At 37.2% G+C, this 20,202-nt stretch overlaps 1 protein-coding gene across 5 annotated transcripts in view; it reads right to left on the minus strand.

Annotated features, from left to right (window-relative positions):
- Positions 1–20,202, minus strand: part of LOC127941808 (rho GTPase-activating protein 32-like) — an 87,613-nt gene that overhangs the window by 9,322 nt on the left and 58,089 nt on the right. For 2 of the 5 annotated variants that reach the window (XM_052537241.1, XM_052537244.1), the window contains 9 exons: positions 18,261–18,347; positions 15,025–15,162; positions 12,345–12,437; positions 12,090–12,212; positions 11,906–11,983; positions 10,213–10,294; positions 7,689–7,739; positions 7,043–7,117; positions 2,243–2,392 (listed from right to left, as the gene is read on the minus strand). In XM_052537241.1, coding sequence (XP_052393201.1) covers positions 2,243–2,392; positions 7,043–7,117; positions 7,689–7,739; positions 10,213–10,294; positions 11,906–11,983; positions 12,090–12,212; positions 12,345–12,437; positions 15,025–15,162; positions 18,261–18,347 — 877 coding nt within the window. Of the gene's footprint in view, positions 1–2,242; positions 2,393–4,245; positions 4,763–7,042; positions 7,118–7,688; positions 7,740–10,212; positions 10,295–11,905; positions 11,984–12,089; positions 12,213–12,344; positions 12,438–15,024; positions 15,163–18,260; positions 18,348–20,202 lie in introns of those variants that run through there. The other 3 variants (XM_052537242.1, XM_052537243.1, XM_052537245.1) reach the window with 3 other exon arrangements.

Raw genomic sequence — 20,202 nt, forward strand, 5'->3', positions numbered from 1 at the left:
ATCAGACAAACTCCAGACCTCCAATGTGACCTTGTAATGTTTCACCCAGAGGAATCATAGTCACAGACAACCCTGACTGGCCTCTAGTCTTGACAACCTTTATCCGATAGATGAGTGAGTCCAAGACTCTCAGAGGCAGCTGTTCATCTACATTCCTGACATAGCAGTCTGAAGCACAAAATCCTCAGAAATGCATCCTCACTCCTCAATCAGCACACACAGTACATTTGATTAAATAAAAGCAAAATTTGCTTTAAGTTGTCTGCTGTTTGTACTTATTGCTTTCCTTAAGTAGGGGGGAAAATCATCGGAAATCGAATAAAAAAAATAAAAAAAATAATTTTTAGGCCATATCGCCCAGCCCTAGTTTCAGGCCAGTTAATGTAGCGGTCACTTGCCATATAAGGCCAGTAATACATTCTTTATATCTTACAGTATGTTCACTGATCATCCACATAGGTTTTTATGCTTTATGTGGTTTTCTGTGATTCTGTGTTGTGAATTATCCTGATTTAAATACATGATCCAGCTAAAGCCATCTAGCTGGCAAACACAGATAAATTGACAAAACTGAGAATGATTTGTGATATTTTTAGAAGCATCAGTCTGAACGATTTGAAAATGACAAATCACAATACTTTTTTTCCTGCAAGGGTGTTTATGAATCATTGAGGTAAATTATAGTTGTAAAATTTCCAGTTTATGCAAAATATAAACCTAGTTATTTACTGTAAATATTACAATAAAACAGTAAGTTTTATGAAAAACTTATGAAAAAATATCTTGGGCCCACCAAGGTTGCAATTATTTTATTTAAAAAATAAAATAAAAAATTAAGTAAAAATACTAATACTGTAAAACATTATTACAATTTAAAATAACGGTTTACTGTTTTACTATATTTTAAAATCTAACATTTTCCTGTGATGGCAAAGCTGAATTTTGAGTAGATATTACTCCAGTCTTCAGTCTCATGTGAAATTATAATATGCTGATTTTTAAAATAGTTGTATGTATCCTTGCTGACAAAAAAAGGATTAATTTCTTAAAATTTTATTAACCCTCTTCATTTCAATGGTTGTATTTTTTTGGCCCACTCAAAACATAATAAATAAATAAATTAAAATGTTACTGTTTATATATATATACATATATATATATATATATATATATATATATATATACATATACATATATATACATATATATATATATATATACATATATATATATATATATATATATATATATATATATATATATATATATATATATATATATATATAAAAAAACGAATGGAAAAATCAGTGGAAAACTCAAGAGGGCAACAACAAAACTATTGCCTCGATTTGGCCAGCAGAATTTTTGGAACCCTTTAAATACTTTCAAAAATGCCGCCAAATACTTCAGACGCCAACATCCTTATGGCACCAAATGAGAAAGAGAAAATTTGGATTGATGTGTTTTGCTCCCTAGCGAAATACTGTCCCAGAGTATAATGAGTGCATATTAGGGAGGTCTGCAGAGCTTTACGTTAATATGACTGATCAATTCTAATGACTTGGACAAAGTGTTTAGCCATCATCGTCTCATGTTCCTTTGAGAGCGTCTGAGATGGAGAGTACACATTCTGCCATTACCCATTTTACAAACACATTAAAGCTGAGTGGGCTCATAGGTAAGAGAGGACAGTGAAGGGAGCAAAAGGGTTAGATCTTGGTAGTAAAACTAAACTTTTATCATCTACATGTATCTAACCAACTACAATGGACGAACTTTTGTAGGAACACATTTTTTAAAGAATACCAGGAATTTCTGCTTTGAGGACACTTGCTCCTGAAGGAAACAATGTCCATTCTTCTAAATGTAATGGTCGAGCAGTCGTACCAAGTTGCGTGGATCCCTTTTGAAAAGGACAAGGCTTAGATTTTAAGGGCTGGCAATGGCTCAGGGAAGATTTGAAGTCAAACAAATGGAGTAAATGCTGAAGGCTGCCAGGGAGCTTTGAATCAATGGAGAAGAAATCTCCAGACACGGCCCCCTAACCATTCCTCCTGACCTTTAGACCGCTTTAAGCCAATCAGATGCCATGGCAACCCATGCAGCCAGATCCAAGAGCTATTCTAGAGGAGGGGGGTTAGCTATGCTTTCCAGCCCACCCACATAGTCTCACATTAGTGTCAAGCACCGTCTGGATCATGAGCATGGAGTTTGAGTAGGAGAAGAAGGGGGCAAAGCTCACCGTCATGGCCGGAGTTGAGGAGATGTTCTCCTAGGTCACAGCCGAACACCCTCTCCCTGAGGATACCTCTTTGCTTCAGCTTCTGCTTGGTCGGCCTGGACTTCATGAATGTGCGTAGAAAAGTGATCAGTTTCCCGTGTTTCTTGGACACTGAAAGACAAAATGAAAATATGCATATTTAAATACATTTTCACGTCAAAGAAAAACTGCACTATGTATCTCAAGCAGCACAACAATAAATGACCCCAAGAAAATCCTGTTTAACAACAGGCCAGTGCCAGCCACATCATGTCAGCGAGCCAAGATCTTATAAAATGAAGAAAGCAAATGCACTTGGTTGTGTAAGAATAATGGTTTATGCATTAACCCTGTTCGTTTACTGAAGGAATTTCCCAAATCCTACATTGTAAGCTGTTTTGTCAACCGAGCCGAATTGTTAATTCACTCAAATTCCTCTGAGGGACCTACATCCTCCATCTCTGGGTGTGTGTTCTACATTTGGTAGAGCAAATTCAAACCACTTCATTCTCTATGGATCAATGCAACTGTTATAGAGGCACAAGTACAGTAGCATATAATCAACTATACACATTGCAAGTTTAATCTAAAAGCTCAGCACTGGAAGAAAAAGCCTTTTGATGAGTGTCTGACCATACAACACCTGTGAAAGTCATCTTATGAAAGAAAGAAATGTTTCCTTTCATTTCATTTTTTAATGAGGCCAAGCAGGAAGGACGACTCGAGCTGTTTGGTCTTCGGAGCAGCTTGCGTTGTCATCACACCCTGACACTAACCGCCATGCCCCCAAAAAATGATTTCAGCAGCCTGACTTAGAATTTGCATGAGAATATCTTGGACGATACAGAGAAAAAGTATCAAGAGAGAAATGCCAAGGATTTGACAGGGACACACAAACACACCAAAATAATTACACTGGATTTGCTATAAAACCCTGAGTCCTGTATTGCAATTGCTCATTTAACTTGGATTGTTTTCAATGATCCTCATAAAATATTAGCAAGCTTAAATATTCCGAACCAAATAACTGTTTGCATAATGAAGCTGTATGAATCAGCAAACAATCTGTTGCCGGAAACAACTTCAGAGCTGTTACAAATGCAGCTGGGAATCCTGAAAACCACAAACTGGTCCATCTGTGTTTGTTTGTGGGCACATTTGGTGGATTAAGCAGGAGACGGAGTAAAAATGATTACAAATATTACACTTGTTTATTTTAACAGTTTAACTCCCTGGTGATTTTAAGGACGTGTGATTCTTTGCACGCTGAAACCACAGTGAACGTGGCAAGGGGACATCTGCCAGCTGTGATCTCATCTGTTCCTTTGTGAGTCTTTACCTATTAAAAAGGCACATTACTCACAAATTTAATCTTTTTACTCATAAAAAGAGTTGTCGTAGGAATTTCCTGTTCTACTTTTCAAGAGCCAATAAAAGTAACTACCACACATTTCACAGATCCTCTTATTTCAGACACAGGGCAAGTGCTTCAGTGCAGAGCAGCAGTAAGAAGACTCTGCTACACTGGAGAATGAGTGTTTCTTCCAGGCTGCACTTTACCTCCGCTGAGGAGACACTGATGACGTTACAGAGCAACGTGACTGACACATAACACGTTTTTCTTTTTTTTCCTCCAAATCAACTCTCACAACATGAGTTCCAATGGCTTGCCAAAATTTTTGTCATAAAATTACTTAATAAAAACACACAAATATAACTTTGCTACACAAATCAGAATACACAAAATCTACCGAGAAAGGCAATCAGAAAACAAAAGTCTTAAAATAATGTTAAAATCAACAAAATGCATTCACCACAAATCAACACTATTGAGCAAATATTTAAAATTATATTTTTTTCAACAGTGCAAATGATTAAACCCTAATTCACACAAACTTGGCAATAGAAAGCATTTCGGTCGCATCCAGAAGTCTGAGATAGTTTAGCAACTTTATTGGCACTAAAACTGCAACTTCATAACTTACCTCAATATAAAATATCCATGAAAAAAAAGCAAAGAAATGGTGTATTCTTAGGTTTGCCAGGCAGCAGCTGCTGTGGAGCGCTCCAGACACAACAGTGAAGGATCATCACGCTCTCCCTGCCAGCCGGTAAAAGCTAATAGTCAGCATGCATTCTTTCCGCTTTCCTTTTTCCCTCCTCTCTTTCCTTTCGGACTTTGTCCAGCCCCTAATATCAACTTTCAACAGCCCTGGCTTCTAACTGCAGAGATCGGGGTGTGAGCAGCCACGCAACCCAGAGAACGAGAGGCTGTTGCATTTACCAGATATCCACTATCGAGTGATGAATGTGTTTTGAAAGACACTGGTAGTACAACACAGCAGTCTCCTGTGATGTTCCATTTAGGCTAAAGTTTACAACAAGGCAAGAAGTCAGACAAACATAAATATAACTCATTTGACTATACCAATAGCACAAAAACAATGCACTCTTTCTAAAGAAACTCACTGATAGCCAAGCCCATGTACAATTCAGCTTTTACAACCCAGACACGGTACAGCCATAAGGAAATGACAAAGACAACCCTCTCTGCACTCTAAAGCAACACGTCTGTGGCAAAACTGTCAAACAACACAAATATATGTGCTTTGCAAAGTAATGCTGACCCACTGATGTTAATTGGACAGATCTGTGATATAAGTTGCAATGAAAAAGTCAAACATGTAAAAGTGTGGGGCATTTATGGACATTTTTTATATCTTTATTGTCACTTTTGAACAGATTAATGCATTGTTGATAAATTACAGCATTAATCTCAATAAAAAACAACATATAGTCCCCAAACTTTTTAAACTTAGTGTGCACACACAATATTACTACTACTACTACTAATAAAACAAAAACACTTAAACCATTATGAGAGTTAACAGAATGTGCATGATTAAAAACAAACAACACGAAACCAGTCTCCCAACCCAACAGCTAACAGGAGTTTGTATAAAAGTCTCTGTTTTCAGAACAGATCAGTAAGGAAGTACACAATCCCCTGTAGGACAAACGGACACATATTGCTATGTTAACCTTATTAAGTTTGTCTCTCATTCTCTCACAGTTCCTTCCAGCTGTCTTGGCTTGTTCACAGAGGCAGCTGCCCTTTACTCCACTGAGAGGAAGACACTTGCCCCACAAGGAAGTTAGGAAGTGAGAGGGAGTTATGGGAGCTACATCTGGAGCAGCACCTGCTACAGCTCAGAATAAGGGAATGAAATAAATACAGCTTAGTCTGTGAATGTGAAAGAACAAGAAATTACTATACTTCAAGCATTGTCAGAACGTACAATATGCCCTATTCCTGCTTGAAACCTTGGTAAATAAAACATTACAGCAACCTTTATCACCGTTACACCACCTGCATGATAGGACATTATGTGGTTAACCATTTACATGGGGAATTTTGCTTAATGAGGTGAATGATTCATAAAGCATTTAGTGTTGTTTGATAGGTGCTCGCTGCTCGGCTAAAGCTCTGCAGGGGAGCAGAGAGGTATGCTGAATTTGAGCATGTACAAAGGCAGTACACAAGAATATGTTTGAGTCACTATGGAGAGACTGTAGTTCATGTTGCCATTGGACAAAAATGTGATTATTTTATAACCTTTCCTATCCAGGGTCATGTAAATCAGCCCGGGAGTGTGTTGCGAAATAACTTCACAATGAGGCTTTCTGGAAAATACAATGAGGTGCACTTGAAAGAGCAATGGAGCAGTGCCATAAACTGATCTCACAAGCTTCATTTCAAATACAGGCACATTACTGTAAGTGTAGACATAGTCAAATAAGTAGAGATGCAATGATATTAAAAGAATTATCAGTATCGGCTAGAATTTTCATGTTATGGATGACAAGCAAAAAATAACAGACATTTAAATAATATTCTATTTAGTCCACATAAATTCAAAATAAAACACTAAAAACTAAAATCAATCAAAACTTATATGATTCATGATTTCAGACATTACAACATTACAGTACACAGAAAGAACATTTTACATTTTTGTTTAATAATATTAATTTTTAGATTAATTTAAAGTGCTTGTTTATTGGTGGCAAAGATCATCTGAATGTAACAATATGGATGAGTATGTGTTTGTACAATGAAAATACAATACTGGCCAATATTTCCATTCTATGACTGATAAATAGCGGACTCTACAATTCTATACTATATTTAAATATATAAAAAAATCTTCTTAATAATGTATCTTAATTACATTAGCATGTTTAAAGATTAATTTTAAGTGAGCATTTAATTATGGCAAAGACAATCTAAACGTGAAAATCGAGGAAATGAGCATGTACAATTAAATATCTAAAACTGGCCAATACTGATGATCTCTAATATTGTTTGACAGCCGATATACTGTCTACACATCATGCATTTCTACAAAGAGAGACAAATCAGCAGTATTGCAGTAAAATAAAAACATTGCTAAACAGAAACATGCATTCAAATGCAGGTCAAAAGAGAGAGAGTGCTATCAGGATAAATATATAAGATAAGGGTCAAAGGGTCTCTCCACACTAGAGACACCAGAAGAGTGTTAAGTGGAAATACAAGACTAAACGTTTTGTGCTTGCATTAAATCTTCATATAGTTAACACATGATGTTAGGAAAGACCAGTGAAACTACATTCTAAAGCTATGGAGTGCCAGTGGTGTTCAGGGCACTCGTGAGTGGCAGGCAACTGTGCAGAGATGCACAGGAGAGTTTGGGGTTAGTCCGTGTTAGACGTAGTACGTGGATAAACAGTTTGGTCTACCTGAGCTCAGCCTGTAGGGGTTTAATGGGTCGAGGACCCATGCACTGTCCTGCTTTAAACTCTCCATCTCCAAATCTGCATGCCGGGAGGAGAGAAGGGGAGAGGGAGGGAGGGATGGACCCAGTTAGAGAACATGAGAACAACAGCTGCGCATGAGGCTCTATCAGCTTAGCAGTCTTTCAGGAGAGTTTTCCCATCACTCCACATTTCCTGTCCATTAGGAAAGTTTCACAACAGTTTTGAGGCTGCTATAAGTGATAAACAAGAAATGCAGTAAAATGTACATGAAGACACACTAGACTAAAATGGATAAGAGTGGTCAAAGATACAGTGCGAGAGAAATACTGTTTTATGATTCTGCCAAAGGACAACAATGCATGCAGTATAAAAAAAAAAACATAGTGATAAAATGTGTGTGTGTGCGTGAGAAAAAGAGAGCAGGAGATGGAGGATGTGTGACTAAACAAAACAAACAAACAAAACAAAATGTAAAAAAAAAAATGCCTTTGCCGCTCCATGAAGAAAAAAGTCATATGAGTTTGGAACGACATGAAGATGAGCACATTGACAGATTGTTTATTTTTGGTTGAACTAGCCCTATAAAGTTAAAAAAGGGAGATATTGGGGAGAGTATACCGGCACGCACAGGGTGGGAACAGACTCCAGGAGGCCGGCCGAGAACCAGAGCAGGGAGACGCTGAGGAAGCAGTGGAGGAAGCATGGTCAAATAACACATCACACATGCATGCATGAAGTGCAAAGCAATGCAACATACATTCCAAACAGTGTCACCCCAGAGTCGGTAGATTAAAAACCAGCGCTAAGCCCCAGCAAAAACCTTCTGCATAGTAAAAGCTTATAATATAAACTTTGTTAAAGTATAAAAGCACAAAGCAGAGCAGCGCTGCTTGTTTACAGCCACCTGCTGTCAGAGAGTGAATTTGCATGTCATTCAGCCTGCTGCTGAATCTGTTGTTTTATGTAGCATAATTCCACAAAGCCAAAGTCAGACCATTCTGTTTTTGAAATTATAAAGTTGAATTTAAATCAGAAACTGCTCAATCTATATCTTTGTTTGGATAATGATTAAAATGCATTGGTTGCCTCTAGTTTTCAATGGCTACAGTTCTAGCTGTAATACAGCAAAACATCTTTTTGTACTCATATTGTAATTCTTTCTTAATTCTTTTGCTTAAAGCTGCAGTAGGTAACTTTTGTAACCTGTCATTATGTCCTGACAGTAGAATATGAGACAGATAATCTGTGAAAAAAATCAAGCTCCTCTGGCTCCTCCCAGTGGTCCTATTGCCATTTGCAGAAAGCCATCCGCTCCCGTTAAGAAACAACCAATCAGAGCTGCGGTCCGTAACTTTGTTTGTGTTCAAAATGTAGAAAAATGTATATAATAAGCGAGTATACCATGAATCCGTTTTCCGAACCGTGCTTTTAGCTTGTCCTGAATCACTAGGGTACACCTATAATAAGTGTTCATATTCGGACTATTTTAGATTGCTTCGGGGGTACCGCGGCGGAGTAACCCAGTACCTTTGTGATTCTTCATAGACATAAACAGAGAGAAGTAGTTCCGGCTACAATGTTCTTCCACAAGACGCAAGCAGTTCTGTTTATTAACCGCTAGAGCGTCAAAAGTTCCCTACCGCAGCTTTAAATATTTGTAAAAAAAAAACAAGAAAGAAAAAAAAAAAATAGGATTCAGAATCGTCCATCAATAATCAAGATCAGTGCATCTCTACTGGACATTTCTTTTGTCCTACAACGACAAAAAAAAATAATAATAATAATAATAATAATTAATTTTTGTGAACAATCCCTTTAACTCCAACATATATCTATATAATATATTCCCAGACTCTCAGTTAGGTCGCCATTGATACAATCAGCTGTATCAGCTGTATCAGCTGTATGCCATTATTTAACAAATTTTTCATATCAGTTACTTTAATATTTTTACTTAATTGTTTTTCTTATAAACAACTTCTACTTTCACTTGAGTCAATTTCCATAAAGGTATCTGTACTTTTACTGAAGTATGACAATTGGATACTTTATACAACACTTTCTGCAATGATATAACTCTCAAAAGATGATGTTTACCACAGAGCCCTAGCACCCACCCATTTAAAGCCAGCATTCTGATTGGTCCGGTGAGTCATGATGATGATGATTCACCCATCTGTGGATGCCAATAAGCATTGATTGATACACAATACGGCTAAAACCAAACAGAAACGGCTGCAGGAGATGGATAAGTCTTCAGACAGCTTGGCAGGCCAGTTAGTCCAAGTTATGATGTAAACTGACCTCTCATAAAGCAGTCCACATGGTCCACAGCCACTCCAAATATGACTAAATGTATTGTGCTTGTTAGGATTGTGAAAGCTAGCAACAGTCCATTTGAGATTCTATTAATCATGTTGTTTCTTTTGACGTTTCAGTGCTTGGCCAGTGAGATATTCTGTAAATATAAGGAATAAATCGTACCATTCTGTACCACAGTGTGTGATGTACATTACAGGCACATACACACTCCCCAACAAACCATTAGGAATGAAAAGAGGCAAAGCGAACAACAGCGCAGATTCAACTACGAATGTAATAAATGAAGAGGGTCAAAGGGTTCCTTCATGAGGAGGGAGAAGAAAAAAAAGAATGCATACTGGGTGTGAACCACACATTTTCCCATGCAGCGTGTTGGCGATGTGCTATGAAATCTGAAAACCTTGCATGTCTCATAACCAATTTGTTGAAATCTAAAGTGACACTTTCTTAAAAAGCAGCTGTGCCCTTCCCAAAAAGGAGCTTGTAAGTTTTCTCTTCATGAAGGTTTGAAGATCTGTGATTCATGCAACAGGACCCAGAGGCTCCACTCTGCACCTGGTCCAGTTCACTCAAGTACACACACCAAACAGATTCGATCCATGACTGATTCAACACATCACTTCTTGTATACTTTGTTCCAATCCACTCTCTCTCTCTCACTCTCCAAACACGATTAACATCTCATTACAAGACATGAGTAACAAGCTAGCCTTCAAAAACCTGCATCTTTTCATGCCTCAGTAGGAATCGCAATGTATATGAACATCAAGTGTGACCTTGCACTAGGTTTCCTGATGATGTTGTTTGTGTATGTGTGTGTTTTGTGGTACCTGGTTTTGGCACGGAGTTGGTAACAGACTGCGGAACCTTGTCATTTATCAGCTCCACACACTCGCTGGGAAAGAAGCCAACCTGTGAAGAGCAGAGAAGGTTTGAGAAAGCTCCTTCTCTTTTTGGAGACAGACATGCCAAGGCTTCATCATATCACTCTACGTTCTGCTCTGCTTCTGGTCATAATCAGAAAATGACATGTTACTGTGTCATAACACAACATGTAACTCTGCTAATACACTGTAATAATTCTTCAAGGGACAAACTACTAAGCTAAAGAAAAAAGTAACTTTTGAAAATTCGGTGATACTTACTGATAGATTATAATACAGTTTTTTTGATCAAAACTAAATGCAGCCCTATATAATTTAATTAATGCTAATATTTTTGGCCCTTTGAGTGTTCGAGAAATGTGCAGCACAGTAAAAACAGGCATCTATCAGTTGGCATACTCTTTTATGCTGCATCAGCACATCTAGAATGATTTGTAACTCATCTAAAAGAGCTGAGAAAATAGTTATATACACTAGTGTTCCAAATTTTAGGGGAATTTTGAAAAAAAAAAAACGACTCAATCTCACTCATTCTATTCTGATGCATTAAAATATGTATTTTAATTCTGTGACAGCAAAGTTAAATTTTTTGCAGCTATTGCGCCAGTCTTCAGAGATCAATCGAATATGCTGATTTGGTATCATCAATGTTGAAAACAGTTGTTTTCCTTAATATTTCTGTGGAAATCATGATACATTATTTTAGGATTCTTTGATGTAAGTTCCAAATAATAACACTTATTTGAAGTATATCTATCTTTTTGACTCCAACTTGAATTGTGCTGTATGTAAACTTAAGTTTGGGTCAGTGCTATGTTGCCTCTGAAAATATTACATTAACTGATCTATTTGCATGATTGCAATTTTCTGTGATACATTCTACATTGCACTTGCTAATTATGATGATTTGATAACAGGACAATAAGGGATGCCAGGAGAAAGTTTAAGCATTTTTTTATATGAATATTTGGCTTTCATATCAATGAAAAAATCTCTGAAAACAAGGCTTATATATTTCAAGGCCATCTGACTTGTAAACGGCAGATAAAAGGACCTGAAAGAAGATTCAAAGTTCATCAGTCTCTCTTTCACCAACATGAACAAACTAAAAGGACACAATGAGCCAAATGTACATGCTTGCCATGTTTTACGACCTAAAATTTTATTTTATCATTCTATCACCTACTAAACAGCTACAGATTTATGAATCTATGACATGAATTAAGTTCATGACAAAAAGACAAGGTTTTCTGTAGCATGAGCTTATCTTGCAGAAAACATTAACCATGCCTATTAGTATAACATTGAGATTGTGACCAATCACAGACCTCTTCTACACTAGAGTTTGATTATGACTCTGACGTCCCCTGAGACCCTGCTGACATCAGTGTGTGCTGCTTCTTGTGGTGACAGCTGGCATTGCCGTGCACTGTTTTTCCATGCAGACAGATGTTGGCTACCCGACCCAGCTATAGCCTGCCAGAGCTCAGTGTCAGACTGCCCCCCGATGGATCCAGCACACATCTGCCACCATGAACCCCTCTCCCTACAAAGGCCCTAGCTGTGACTCACTGGAGAAGCCCTGAATACCAACTGCCATGAACACTTGAAACAGAGGGCTAAATCACACGGAACAAACCTGGAAACCATGTTTTCCTCTCCACCAGGTGGTGTCCTCTTTGGGTGGCATATCTATTACGGAAACAATATCCCCCACCTGAGAGACCGAGAAAGAGTGAGAAAGAAATCAACAAGACTTCACAAAATAATCAAAATTAGCATGGCAGTCATCATTAATCTCTCTTTATTTTTATCTCAGTCACCTCAAATGATAGCTCATCAGCTGCCTGTGCAATATAGCGCTTGATCACGTGGGCTGCTGCGATAGCTGGAACATTTATGGATGATTCTTCATGCACCAGCAAGTGATTCCCTTTGTTGTCAACCTGAAGAAAGATATAAATGACACCCCAGCTATAGGCAACATTGAATATATGTTCAGTGAACATCCCTCATCCTCACTGATTATTCAAGTGAATTAATCAGCTATCTCTTCTCAAATGGTATCAAATCAGTACCTCCATCCATGTGAGGGCCGGCCCACAGTTGATCTTATTATCAGCAATCGCTGAGAGACGGGAGAGGTAAGCCATCAGCATCTGGGAAACTGCCTGTAGGGAGAAAGAGCGAGAGAGGGAGGGTTAAGCTAGAGTGACAACTTCCAAAGGGGTAATTCTATAAATACAGAGTACTTTTACTGGGAGGGAAAAATCTCACATAAAACTGAGAACAAATTGTTTGAGATTGCATACTTTTTCATTAGAGAATGGTAGGGTAGGTGTAAGGAATGCAGCTTTCGTGTAGAAACGGTGTAGAGTTTTAAACTTAAAAGATAAAGAAATAAAACGTAACTCTGAGAAACAATGTTAGTCTCTTCAGTGAAATACGCTGAAAAGGGTTTGGTATAAATTTATTTGCGGCATTACAGTTATTGTTTTTTGGAGTGCATGCTTGGTGACTGTGGCTACTTTAAAGGGCTGCAGTTGCACTCTGAGATATAAAATGATCTGGATTATACTTCCACATGGCTTGCATAAAAGCTAATATAGCATGAGGTGAGGTGGAGCTGTCTTATATTTATACAGCTCAAAAGATCAGTCTAATAAAAGAGCTCAACCACACATCCGTTTCTAAAACTTAACATTCTATTTAAACCACATTACACACAGATCAGTCTTAAAAAAACAGTAGTATAATAATGTTCCTAGTGGAAAATAGAAACAGGAGGGTGTCAGATCATCAGCAAAGAGCTGAATGTTAAAACCTGCAAAAGTCATTTCACTGTGGTATCAAGCCTACAGAAGCTCTAAAGAAAGTGTTTTTGTGTGTGTGTGTGTGTGTGTGTGCTATACACAGGATTTTTTAGGCAGAGATAATTAGAGAGAGAATTTCTTAAATCTCAGCCTGTAAAACTAATTGAAGGTAAATTTGTTCCATAAAAATTCAGCGTGTAGGTTTTCTCTCTGTTTGTGATGCTCCACATCCGAGTTTGGTCTGTGGCATTTGCTTTAAATGTTATAATGCATCCCTGCGTGTATTAAGCTATACTCCAGTAAATACAGATATGGAAGGTCAAAACAAAACAACTCAAACAACCTGATTAACAGTAATCAGGTTTTCTATGGCTGTCTTTCAGAAAAGCTCAAATGAGCTGAAAACCACAATCAGATATGTTGATGCACTTTTCTACAGAATGGTAAAAATTCGAATATTTCTCCTCAGTCACAGCATTTGCATTTGACACAAATATTGGGAGGATAATTTGGCCAAATATAAACAATAACAATGCAAACAACATTGCTAAAGGTACACTATTATAAAAAATGTGAATTAGTCCGTTATTTCTTCTTTCTTTTTTTAAGGAATTAATACTTTTATTCAGAACACAAGCATTAAATTGATCAAATGTGACAGCATATATATTTAAAATCTTACACAAGGTTTCTATTTCATATAATTTTCATATAATTTCTTTTTTTTTTTTTTTTTTTACTAAGCATTATAGTCACCCTCTTTTAATTAAGGGGTCTGATGCTACATAGTATAGATAGTATATTATATAATATGAAAGACAAGTATTTTGGTTACCGATGGACAGCCAGTCAACAAGAAAAAATAAGAGCTAGAGATTAAAATAAGCCAATGAAAGCCCATAAGAGTTTATTCAGGATCCACAGAGCACTGATGGGATCTGATCCAGCTGAACGTATCCCAAGATCCACCCTCCTGTCAATTCCTTTCCCAGACGTTTGCTGGCAGACCCACCAAAATGTAAAACGAAGGCCAAAAGGGGCTCCAAAGGAAGCATAATTAGGTCAAAGAAGACCGAACAGCCAGCTGTGAGAACTCTCATGCTCTATTAAACTTCATGTATCTCTAAAATCCAAGGCAACTCTGATGGGTTCAGTATACTCGAAAACAACATGAAGAATGCAGGTACCGGTAAACAGAAAATGAACAGTGTTATTTAATGATACGGTCACTTGCTTCAGTTATTTGCCATGTTTTGTTCATGTGCTAATGAGGCTCATTTAATGCATAGGAAAAGCCTCATAATTAGTCTGTGCTTTGAGGTGTTGGTTCCTATAAATCAGAGCCAGTTAACCTTTTAAGATCATCTCAGGGCTTGTAATACAGAGTTCTCCTTACGAGATTCAGATGCATCTTTACCAAGATCTCTAAATTGCCTTTCTACAAATAAAACAGCACAATCCAACAGATGAAATATGACCTTGGAACTGTTTTCTTGCACTGGGAAGCTCAAAACACCTGATTACACACAAAACCTTTGTGGGAGCTTCCACTTAGCAGCTCAGAGAGACTTCCATTACTGCAAAACATAATGAGTGGCATTATCAGCCCCTCAAATTTCAAAGCAGGTCATTTTAGCTGTGAAAATATGGCACAGTTCAAGTATACAACTCTGTAAACAAATGCTATGTATGCCCACTACAGCAGGAAGAAGAGGTTTTTTCGAACACTACAAGGATATCCATCTGACGGTCTCTCATGGGATGCCTCACTGAGCACTCACTCATCACAGATAACTAAAGCTGTTCTGAGAGGGGCATCTTGCAGGATAAGGACTGTTTATACTGGGTATGAAAGGTTTGATCATTCTGCGTTTACAGGCAAGAGCCTAAAATGTGTCATTGGCCACAGGTAAGTGATAAAAGAGAATCCTTTTGGGGGTCTTACCTCTGCTCTTTCCCTCAGGCTGTCGAAACGGGGCAGCTCGGGGAGCTGGGAAAAGCGGCGGTCATAGATGCAGAGATGGAGATGCTTATCCAGGACTCGGAAATCTTCATAGCTTCGCCTCACGATCCAGCTTCGTCCCTGCGGGCCGGTAAAAGAGGGCTGTAACTTACAAGGTAAACAAACAAGTGCTTGAATGTGTGTTGATGTTTGGTCTGCAGGGTAAACATGAGGGCTCAGTTCTTGGATAAACTTCATCTGGCCAGTGCAGCAACATGATGACCACACACAACAGCCACTTCAGAGCAGCCACATTACAGCTGTGTGTGTTCAATCCTGGACAAAGCAGCATTCAAAGCACCGAGGAGAGGGACAAGTGACCACACAAGTTTTTTTTTTTTTTACAGTTTTGAATTACAGAATTGCATTTCCTGAAGGAAATACTGATACTTCTAGATACAGAAAAGAATCCAGTTTTCAGGAAAAGTAATATATGGAACCACGTAACCCAGATTTTTGATAAATGCAAATTCCAATTCACTATGCATTCGGTGGGAGATTTCAAAACTGTTTTATATAACTTCCAGAAAATTAGGAAGAAAACATATTGCATCAGGAGAAAGATATGTTAAGTATTGAGAAAACAACACTGGCTGAGTTTAAGCAGACGAGCTCTGGATTTTATCAGCTAAGATGAAATAAATTATAAAGGAAAGTTACATTAAAAGGAAGCGGTAACATCATAACAGTTTGAGGTCAGAAAAATTGTTTTTTGTTTGTTTGTTTTTTTGAAATTAATTAATACTTTTATTTAGCAAGTATGACTTAAACTGATTAAAAAAGTTACATTACAGTAATTTATAATGTTACAAAAGATTTCCATTACAAATAAATGTTGTTCTTTTATACTTTCTATTCATGAAAGAAGCGTTAAAAATGCATCACAGTTTCCACAAAAATATTAAGCAGCTGAAAACAAACCATTTCCAAATATTGATAATAATCAGAAATGTTTCTTGAGCAGAAAATGAGAATACAAATATGATTTCTGAAGGATCAGGTGACACAGAAGACTGGAATAATGGCTGCTGAAAACTCACTATCACAGGAATAAATTACATATTAAAATACATTGCAATGAAAACATTATATTTCACAAAAGTACAGTTTTTACTGTATTTTAAATAAATGCAGCCTTGTTGAGCATAAGAGACTTCTTTCGAAAACATTTAAAAATTATACCATGCTCAAAACTGATATGATATACACCGAACATCAACTCAACCTTTACAAGAATGTCTCTGAAAAGGGCCAAATCTACAGAATTTGACTACATTACTGTCTTCTGTGGCTGCCGTGTAAAGCATCCGTCATTCTGACAGTCCTGTGCAGTTTGACTAGGACACTTTGTGCACTGCTGCAGACCCACTGTTGACCACATTCGACCAATGAGATCTCTTAATTAAACAGCATATGTATGTTATGTTACAAAAAAATGTATTATATTCTATATACAGCAGAGACTGACAAAAATAACTGATTGCATTTCAAATAAATTTGTAAAATGTATTTTGTTTGCTTCTACATCTAACAAACATACGGTTTAGTAAAAATTCACCTGCCACTGGTGTGAAAATTGTATTTTGGACCAGTGATAAGAGTATAATGAACTGCATTCTCGCTAAATTTAAATTTTATAGATCTAGTGTCTGTTCTAATGAGCCTCAAATCTATATGGATGCAAAGATGCACCCCGAGCCATTTGAAAATCGATAAAATATGTAATGATGCAAGTCAGTTGAAATGTTAAACGTATCATGTTCAATTAGTGTAGATGTTTTATGTGGTATAGTTTCACAAAGCTTAACTCGGACCAATCTGTTTCTGCTTCAAATTTTGAAACTATACAATTTTAATGCCTACAAAAATGGTTTGTTAGTGACTACAATGAGCTACTTCCCAGAAATTTACATAAACCCCTTTCTGTGTTTGATCTTTCTACAGACATTGTACTACTTGAACAATGGTTAAAAACCTTACTTTCCATTCAGAAATGTCTTTTAAGAGCTGTGCTTGCAGAGGTTCTACTCGATCCTCTTCATTACTGCTATCTGGGTCTGATTCTGGCTCAAATTGATATGGCAATATTGACAATTATTTAGATTCCAGTGGAGCACATGCAACTATTGCCCATAATAGTAATGGGTGTATTGTATTGTGAAATCAGTATTGTGAATCAATTTATGACAACACCCTTTTTAAAAAAATTAACCTTTTCTCTCTCTTTTGGAATATCTGCACTTTCCCCTTAATTTCTTGAGTCTCCGAGCCACAGATCCCATATTCACAGTAAATGGAAAACCTCAGTGTCTTTATTTTGACCTAAACACATCTCTCTGAATCAGAGCTAGGGAAAAAAAGACATTTAAAAAAATGCTAGTGTACTAGTGCGCACAAAGTGAAAACAAACAGTTTTTCAGCCTTCCTACTTCCAATGCATTTCATAGGGTACCGAGTAGTACATTTGTTAGGAAAAACTGCCTAGTAGAGAGTAGGACTAAAGTGCTTTTCCCGTGTGTCTGATCTCTGTCCATTCAGATGGCTCCTGGCCAAATCTGAACCCTCAGTCATTAACATTTTTATTTTCTCCTTTATAAACACACAAGAGCAGTGCTGTGGGTTTGGACATCTTCTCACACACCAGGATGGAATGAGGTTTCAACACACAAACCAAGACTTCAGATATTTTTCCACTGACTTTTCAACCAGAGCTGCCAGTGCTCAAATCAAGTGCACAAGCAGCCAGCTGCTTGAATTCTGCACTAAATTTAAAGGGACAGTTCACTTAATGAAAACAATCAATTTTCATTTTTCTTTGCTTTAAGAAGCTTTTTTTGCCTATTTTTCTTACTTTTGTAAAACAAGGACAGCTAACATTTTGTAGCAACCAACTAAAGCCAAAAAGTAGGAGGTCTACATTACAAATTTATAAGCAACAGCTCATAGTTGGGCTTAATTTACAGCTTCACAGGGGCATCTCAAGCAGATGATGACCACTCTCTTACATTTGCAGATTGTTACTAGATTCCGCTAGACTTTTAGACTTTTAAATTTGGTAATCTAAAAAGCAGTGCTCAATGGGCGAGACATTGAAAAAATCCTGCAAGATGGAATGAAACGCACAAAAATGCTAATGTGTGTGTGCACAGACAAAAAATATACAAGATATTCTATCTTACCTGACAGTAGATCTGAACCAAATACACAGGCTCTTTTGACTCCAGGCCATTCCGTGTCAATTCAGTCTGTTCATCTGCGAGGGTTAACTGTAGAGAAAGAGATGATGAAAGAAGGGATGAACAGAAAGTACAGTGCACTTTCTTTTTTTAATGTGATCTGTAGGCTGCTGATGCTGAAAACACATAAGTCATCCATCATATCCTGTTGCTATTATGAGAAGCGTTGGTGCTATCAGTGGATAAATGACTAGCAGCGAAGCGCCTCTCTGTATTCAGGTGCAAAAGATGATTCCTCGGGTTAGAAGAGGTGTTAAATGATTTGTCACCAGATGGAGCATATTGCCCACATATTGTGAATGATAAATACTGAAGCACAGAAAGTGAATCCAATGACAGACGACGCACAGACTGAACCATGCATGAAAATCAGTCACTGATATTCTGATTAAATTTCTTCAGTCCATCCTAGCTTTTAGAGGATAATAATTTCTAAGGCTTCATATTAATTGAAACATCACATGGAATATTCATCAATATTTAATATTATAGTATATTGCATTATACTGTATATACAAATAATAACAACTCTTATTAATATTACCATCATCAACATCAATAAAGTACTATGACTAACTTATATCATTCATATAAAACATCCTCTTACCATGCTCAGGATATATTAACTCAGATATTACCCATTACATCATCTCAGGCTGTTCACACAATGACTCTGTGTAAGCACGCGTGCGTGTGTGTGTGTGTGTGAATGTCTCCACTGTTATGTGTTGTGTGAGTGACAAATTTCTGTTACTCATTTGAGTTTGTTCATACTGTGAGATGGGTGATGACCTCAGCGAGAGACACACAAACATAAAAAAAAAAAAAAAAACTTTGCCTTGCCAAAGACAAACGTTGACTACATCTCGGTCAAGCGCAGCTAGTAACCCACAATAAAACACACATTATCATGCAGAAATCTTCTATACTAGACTTACATTGAAAACTGCATTAAAAGAGTAACAGAACAGTCAATATTTCCGTTTTTTTTTTTTTTTTTATAAGAGCAGCAGCTACTTGGACTCGAGTCGGTAGAAAAAGCACTGAGCTGTAAATCTTGATAGAGCGTATAAAAGTTTGCATCCAGGTGGATCCACTGAAATAATTTAATCATTTACACAAAATTTCCCTCAAGATCAATAGAGTGTTTCTCTATCTCCATCCATCCAGTTAAACAGCTTGAGAGAATGAGGTTTACACAGGCAGCAATAAATATGAGAGTGGAAGAACAAAAAGTGACAACTCTCTCTAACCACTTTGTACTTGTTTACAACTGATATTATCATCCATTTCAGGTGATCTAATCACAAGTTTTCAGGCAAGGCAGCGTCAGTGAAAAGGTTGAGATATTAAACCCTTGGTTTTGTGGAATGATTGCATGTTATGTTCTATGCTGTTGTTCAGGACTCATTTACATTACAAATGTGGTCACATACATTTCTGATTAAATTACAAAATGATTTGCACTCATCTTACACCTGTATACTTGCAGTATGTTAGCGCCATCGTTTTTATTGGTTAAATGCAACACTATACAGTCATTTTGACCAGAAAAGTTGTCTATGAACAGTCTCCATTTTATGCCTAAATGATCCAATCCATGTAAATAGTACTAAATGTTTCTTTAAATAAGAAAAAGATTATGTGAATACTGAAATCTGCAGTCCCATCTCACTAATATAACTGTGCGGCAGTGTTAATTATACTTGAGTTCAGAAAGCAGCCGCTAGGTTGTATTCCTGTTACGATGAGTGAAAGCTTAGTGGCACTTCACTCTTTAGAGCAAGAGGATTATGCCCTTAAATAAGGCAGGGTTACAGAGAGCTGTGAAGTATTAAATATCTGTCTCAGTGAGTGTGCGAGTGAAACTTTAGATGTCTTAACA

Source organism: Carassius gibelio, chromosome A21, assembly GCF_023724105.1.
Source record: "Carassius gibelio isolate Cgi1373 ecotype wild population from Czech Republic chromosome A21, carGib1.2-hapl.c, whole genome shotgun sequence".
Classification (NCBI taxonomy): domain Eukaryota; kingdom Metazoa; phylum Chordata; class Actinopteri; order Cypriniformes; family Cyprinidae; genus Carassius; species Carassius gibelio.